The following is a 6,908-nucleotide window of genomic DNA, read 5'->3' on the forward strand; positions in this document are numbered from 1 at the left end:
ACTATTTTCAACATACAACATTCGGATCATGTCACTAACTTATAAACTACCGATTTGCATCCACAAAATATTACATGCCACCATATAAACAAAAATATGCAAACCACTGTCTAAATCAAAATACATTTTCCGTACCACAAAATATTACATACCACCATATAAACAAAAATATACAAACCACTGTCTAAACCAAAATATATTTTTCGTACCACGACATAAACCAAAATACATATTGAAAAACCACCGTATAAATCAAAATAGGCGAACCTCTAAATTCTACGCATTCCTCTTACCCTCTTGCGACCAGATCGAGTGTATGACGTCTTTGTATTTGCACTAGCCTTCTTCAACCTCAATGATCGAGGTCTACGTGTAGGTGGATCAGCTGCCATCGAAGGTCCAGAAACGATGCTATCATGAACCAGTTGATCATCAATGGTCACACCAACTGTATGTACAACGGCTGGTGCCTCTTTCACAATATCACAAGCAACATATACTGACCCAAGTACTCCAACCCCACCTCCCGGTGTTATGGACACATCAGGGATATTGCAAACAACTGGTTCGGTTGCCTCTCCGACATCCTGTTTGTCCGCAGAAATATTGGGAGTGAAAACATCATGTCGGGGCTCGTCTCCACTGCGATCGTCATGACCAAATCGACCATACTCAGGACCAACATTGTGTTGTCCAATTTCTGTAGCAACTTCATCAAACCTTCGTCAAAGAACATTCATCTCATCAGTGACATGATTTCTCAAACCACACACATGACCTCCCAGATCATTTTCGAGACTAGCGAATCTTGTGTTCATTTCTTCCCTCAAATCCCCCATCTTGCTCTCAAATGCCTTCCGTTGTTCATTCAAGATAACTCTTATCTCATCAAGACACAGGTCTTTCAACGATCACATCCCCATGCTCTTCTTCTCTGCCTTCAACGAGATGCAAACATCGATGACGAGGTCCACCTTTGTTGCCTCTCTGGGATTTATTTGGTCGATGGTTGTTGTCATCGTTTCGTATGAAATCATCTTCAACTGGACAAACTTGTATTTCTATTGATTGAGCAACAAGACCATCTAGAACGGGGTCGGCTACGTCTTCCAACGGAACTAGATCGACGAAGTACGGCTGCAATTCTTCTGCAGCAGTTGCTCGCAGCGTTGCCCACAAGTGCACCTACAGGAGAAGAAATATAGGCGAAATGAAAAAATATATATTGCGAAATGTAAGGCAATTAAGTATGTAAATCGCCTACATTTGTCTTCTCAAAAAAATCTGAATATGTTCAGGAATGAGGTTGTTTCGTGCCAGACCACCGCAACATCCTCGGGACATCATCACAAGTCTTACTCGAGAATCGAGCTCCCAACTCCAGAATTGCCTCGTTCGCCCAAATCTGCATGACATTTGTAACAGTAATAACCATATTTGGAGATAAATAACAATGAGCGATAGAAGAACTGAAATGAACCAAAATAGATGTATACCTGGACAGCAAGAGGGAATCCGTACAATGTGTAAGTCATCCTATCACAATCATTCACTTTTACCATGTCCGCCTTTCTTCCCCATCTACGTAGTAGCGATTTGATGAGAAGTTGAAAACATACTGTCCCCTATGAGTAGGCATTGAAAAAATCCAAGTCGTCAACGATGAAAGAGCTGTCGAATTTATTCCTACATTTCGATCTCTTGAATTAAATACCCCTTCAATAATTAGTGTCAACCTAAGCTTGTAACGATCGTTACGATTGGCACATTTCAAAAAAACTTTCTCCAGGTCGCTACACGTTATCCGGTCGATATTAGCAAATATTTTATCTTGTAGACGGGTTTTCTCCAGGATTTTGTCAACTTCGGCACTGGACTGCACTTCAAGCCAGTAATTAGTTTGAATTCCGGCAGTCCAAATCGTGCAAACCTTTGGTTCACCTTGAACCAAGCCTCAAACCGCTTTTGGCATACCACCGATCTGTTTACCATTTCATGAATTAATTGAGCAGATAGTTTCAGCTCCGATAACCTTGCAACATGTCCTATACAACTGTCCTCCAACTGACGCTTTTGCTGTGGATCCAATTTGTTGAGGACAACTGATATATATTTTGTGTTGCTCATTTGCGACACATGGGCCGGAACACGTTCTTCCTCCAAAATTTTATATCAGTGTGTCATACTCATTTACAAATCAAAACAAATGAAAACAATACTTTAACAAATAGTATGAGAACGTACAAATGAAATCAAATATAACATTCTTGTTAAAATGCAGTGAAAGAAAAATGATTTTTACAATACAATGGTTTGATAAAATACCATATCTAAACTAAGTTGTTTAATTGTTGAAATTAAAACAAACCTGGATTCTGATCTGAAGCTATCATGTAACCATTTTATAGCTGATCACCATCAAACAGTTCAAAAGTATACACACAATCTTCTACAATTTCATTAAGTTAATTGCCTAATTTAGATATGCAAATAAACCGAAAATGCAATATTCTTTAGCAAAATAAATAACAACAACATAGCCTTGTATTAAATAAATTTAGAGCCAACTACAACAGACCATACGCAAAATCAAGTATACATGTCATAAGATTTGACAAAGTTTTCTATCTGCTATCAACCTATCATAGTCTTTCTCCATAAGAAACCATCAATATACAAATGCAACCCTCAACAAGATGCAGAACAAATTTGATGCGAAAATGAAACCATTTAGTTGCTGATGAGCATTCAAATAGTCTAAGAGTGTATAATAACAACACAACCTGTGTCATTTCATCATGTTTATTGCCTAACTTAGATGCGAAATATGCCTCAAATGGAGTATTCTTCACTTCGTACTAGTGTTATTTATCATCTAGCAGCATCAAATTTAGTTGACATATAGATTATATCTCAAAGTAAAAGATACAATAACAGGGACAACAGAAAGTACAATCATTTTTCTGATTTCTTTAAACACTTTACCTCTTTAACCTTTTTGACAGTATCTCACATGTACCACTTTTTATCTCAAATTGTATCAACAGTTAGTATTTGCTCACCCAATAGAATCGAGACACTCAGTGATCTTGACATCAATTTATGTTAAACTAGCTAAATCTTAGGATTTAGGAAGAGGGGAGACTTGGGGAAGTGAAAAAAATAACGAAATAAACTTACTCTATAGCACTGGACTATGAAGTGTGGTGGGCAAACGACAACTGGGAAAATAAGAGAGAAATGGACAGGCTTGTTGTCAGTGGGTTGGGTCGGAGTGAAGATTGAGAGACTGAGAGTGAGAGCTGAGAGGACTTAGTTTAGGGCTTCTTTTATTTTTTCATTCCCCCACCTTCATTTTTTTTTTTTTTTGTATTCGGGTCGGGTTCTATCAGGTTTTCCATTTTTTACCCATAACCGATCCAACTCAACCCGCACCTACTCGACCCACACCTACCCGGCCCAGGCATTTAATGCTGATTGACATTTCTACGTTGATTGACATGAATAATGATATGGAAAATTCTGAATTCTTGTGTGGAAATAATATTTTCTAATAGGGGTATTTTCGTCTACATAATTGGAAAATGGACATTGACAAAATTGTGGATATTTTTGCAAATGACTCGCTGAAAATGGACATTACGTGAAATTTCCTCTTTAATTTTTTATTCAAATTTCACACTTGCATATCAATCACCGGATGACTGTCATATCAGATTATGGATATTATTATGTGTAATAATTATGTATAAATAAAATTTACCTATAAATTTTGGACTAATATTTGTTTGAGTATGATTGAAAAATCAGTACAAATTTTTAATTTATATAAAATATTATTTTATTGAAAAATGTACTATATAAAAAAAGAGGGAGAAATGTGTTATAAATTAGGGGCAGGGAAGGGCAGAGACATTTGTCTGTTCCTCACATTTCATCCTTTTCCCTTCCAAGCCACCGGCGAATTTCTCTCTCGTCGCCGCTCACATATCTGGCGCTGTGTCTCTCTCCACCCCCAGACCCAAAAACGCAGCGTGATACAATAGACTTTCTTTGTCTCTCACACAAACACACAAAAGGTTGGTCTGTATTATTTGTGAAAATCGAGGTTTGATGATGGCTGTAATGAGCAGCCGGTGTTCCCACACTTCGCACATCACAGAGATCATCATCACCAGCTTTTTCCGCCACAAAAACTAAAACCCACTTCGTTAAAGTCCCAATATCCAAATATAAAGCTCTGGTGGATTATTTAAGAAAAATAGCTGGGTTTATATTGCAATTTCTTGAAAATTTCATCAATATACTGCTCTTGAAAAGTAATATTACATGGCGGCTTGGAGGGCCGTTCGTGGCGTTGCTGGTGATGGTTTTGATGTCAACGGTGATTTGCTTGAAACACGGAAACTGAAAATTCCATATCATGGGCAGCCTCTTGATTCTATGCATTTTCCTGGTTCTTCATCTTCTTTTCTTGGAGATTTATAATTTTATTACCTCTCTATAAATCTGCGTTGACTTTTGTGTTTCTTATGTTATAAATTTTGTATTTATATAATGTAATAGTGCATCCAATGATGGAAAAAATATGTTCAGTCTGAGCGATTAATGCAAGGTTTGATTTTACAGGTTTTTGTGTATGAGAACTCTTGAATTTTGGATTGGTATGTTTATTGAATAATTGATGCAGCTTTCTGACTGTGAATATGTTCTCGAATGAATTAAATGGAAAATATTTTCTTGAAAATTTCTTTGTTGGTTGGTTCCCTGTTACTACATATTTCAGAATTTAATTATGTGGTTATTTAAGAGAGAGAATGATAAGAGACTTGTATATTTTTTAGAGGAGAACGAACCACCTGAATCCCATGAGTGAATAGAAAGTTGGATCAAGATTAGATCTCACCCAAATCGCATCTTGCATTCTCCAGAGAGATTTGGTTCCAAATTTTGAATTTTTTTTGGATGATTATGTTGCTTTAATTGACTATTTTGAACCACTCATCATCATTTAGTGCTATATTGGAGAATCAGTGCAATTTAGTAGTCCTTACAAGTGATACTATTTCTCGTATTTTCAGTCTGAGTATGCGGCAAAGCATTGTTTTCTAGCCTAGCATTAAGCTCGCAGTATTCTTGTTTTATTGTCTCATAAGAGTAGTTCTGTTTTAGGCTCAAGATCCATGGTTAGTTTTGGAGGAACTGCTGGACCATGCAATTCAGCCAGCTTAACTGTTCATCCTTATGATCCAGAAGATAATGGATACAAGTACTTGGATGAGTATTTTAATCAGCCAGAAAAGAAGAGGCGTCTTACAGTCGACCAAGTTGAGTTCCTAGAGAGGAGCTTTGATGCAGAGAATACACTCAAACCAGAGAGGAAAATTCAGCTTGCCAAGGAGCTCGGCTTGCAGTCTCAACAGATTGCAATATGGTTCCAAAATCGCCGGGCACGATGGAAGATTAAACAGCTGGAAATTGATTTTGAGACATTAGAAGCGAGCTATAACCGCATGAAAATTGACTATGATAACCTTCTCAAGGAGAATGAGAAACTAAAAGCTGAGGTGATAAATATTAATCGGGTTAAAAATACTGTTTCCACTAAAAGTTTCATGTTCGGTAACAAACTTTATCTTGTTCCAAAGTATTAGTTGAAGTTTTCTTTATGTTCTCTGTCTGGTCACTTACTTAAAACCACTTAGTTTTCGGCACGGAAGATGGCAATTTGACGTGGCATTGTATTCCACATATGGACATTCCATTAGAAAAACTAATGAATTTTATCTGATTGACCAGATGGAACTAAAAAGAAAACTTGAGTGACACAAAATGAAGTTGGTGACAAAAATTTGTGACTCTTGATAATGTTTTTGGAATGTTTCCATTATTGTTCAGGTTCTTGTCCTCGCGGAGAATGTGCTTGTTGGAGATCAAGGGGATGGAAACTCACTGTTGAGTGATAACCAAAAATTGCCTGAAGGATCACGAAAATCTGTTGCTGATACAATTTCTGAAGACGAAGAATCCAAAGTGTCAAGGGTGGCCTTAAAGAGTGAAGATATGAGCTCTGCCAGAAGTGATGCAATAGATAGCCGCCATAATGCTGATGGAATTCACTCTTCATACAGTTTCGAGCCTGATAATTCAGATTTATCTCAGAGTGAAGATAACTGGAATGAGGAATTACTTCGACCTGCTTACGCTTTTTCAAAAATCGACGATGCTGATTATCTTGGTGTGTCTGCGAACTCTTATTACTTTGGATTTCCTATTGAAGATCATGCCTTTGGTTTCTGGTCGAATTGAGAATCATTTGGTATATTTCTTCATTTTCTTGCGTTCTCTTTCCTTATCTCAAGTTTTTGTGACTATGTTGAATATAAGCAATAATGCTAATCAGTGGCACTCATATCCTTTCGTTGTATGATTGATTGTGGCCAGTTAGAACTTGTTTACACTATTGTTGTCTTGAAATCTTATTGAACTTGGCTCATTTGGAACGTACGATGACTAAACTAATTGAAGAACTTGTAAAATTATCTCGTTGAAAGTTCTAATATTCCGAATATGTGAAAAGGATTCCTGAAGCCTAGAGTCCAAGAATCTAAGTACTTGTTTGGTAGTGGTCTAAGTGCTTGTAAGTTGTTGGCTCTAGGAATGTGTATATAATAAGGGATTTTGCTCCTTGTATGTAAAAATGATACATAAGTGGTTATCGAAAATGATGTGAAGGGAAAATATTTGATAAAAAAGTTACCATGTTTTAAACTGATAAATGGTAGAGTGTCATGTAGGCATTATATAATCCCTTATGTAAACCTTAAAGTACATGTAGCAATATCCTATAATAAATGGGTGGTAAGTTATGGGTTCAAAGAAATGTGCATATAAAAATCTTTCAATGC

At 36.8% G+C, this 6,908-nt stretch overlaps 1 protein-coding gene across 4 annotated transcripts; it reads left to right on the plus strand.

Moving 5' to 3' along the window:
• Positions 1 to 3,901: 3,901 nt before the first annotated feature.
• On the plus strand, positions 3,902 to 6,504 carry LOC111380376 (homeobox-leucine zipper protein ATHB-54-like). Of its 4 annotated transcripts, none has more exons than XM_023003918.1 (3): positions 3,902 to 4,477; positions 5,173 to 5,567; positions 5,899 to 6,504. In XM_023003918.1, exons 1-3 carry the CDS (start codon positions 4,330 to 4,332, stop codon positions 6,307 to 6,309), a joined length of 954 nt encoding a protein of 317 aa, XP_022859686.1. In that variant the 5' UTR covers positions 3,902 to 4,329; the 3' UTR covers positions 6,310 to 6,504. The 4 variants fall into 4 exon arrangements, with proteins under 4 accessions (XP_022859686.1, XP_022859687.1, XP_022859688.1 ...); XM_023003919.1 differs by having other exon boundaries at positions 3,902 to 4,456; XM_023003920.1 differs by having other exon boundaries at positions 3,902 to 4,384.
• Positions 6,505 to 6,908: the final 404 nt, after the last annotated feature.

This window comes from Olea europaea, unplaced genomic scaffold (genome assembly GCF_002742605.1).
Source record: "Olea europaea var. sylvestris unplaced genomic scaffold, O_europaea_v1 scaffold2132, whole genome shotgun sequence".
In the NCBI taxonomy this organism is placed as follows: Eukaryota; Viridiplantae; Streptophyta; class Magnoliopsida; order Lamiales; family Oleaceae; genus Olea; species Olea europaea.

Bases quoted from the DNA above. Each gene is read 5' to 3' on its own strand.
- LOC111380376 (XM_023003918.1), top strand. From the start codon at position 4,330: ATGGCGGCTTGGAGGGCCGTTCGTGGCGTTGCTGGTGATGGTTTTGAT. The intron at 4,478-5,172 runs GAGATTTATAAT...GTTCTGTTTTAG, and splicing joins TTCTTCATCTTCTTTTCTTG to GCTCAAGATCCATGGTTAGT. The intron at 5,568-5,898 runs GTGATAAATATT...ATTATTGTTCAG, and splicing joins ATGAGAAACTAAAAGCTGAG to GTTCTTGTCCTCGCGGAGAA.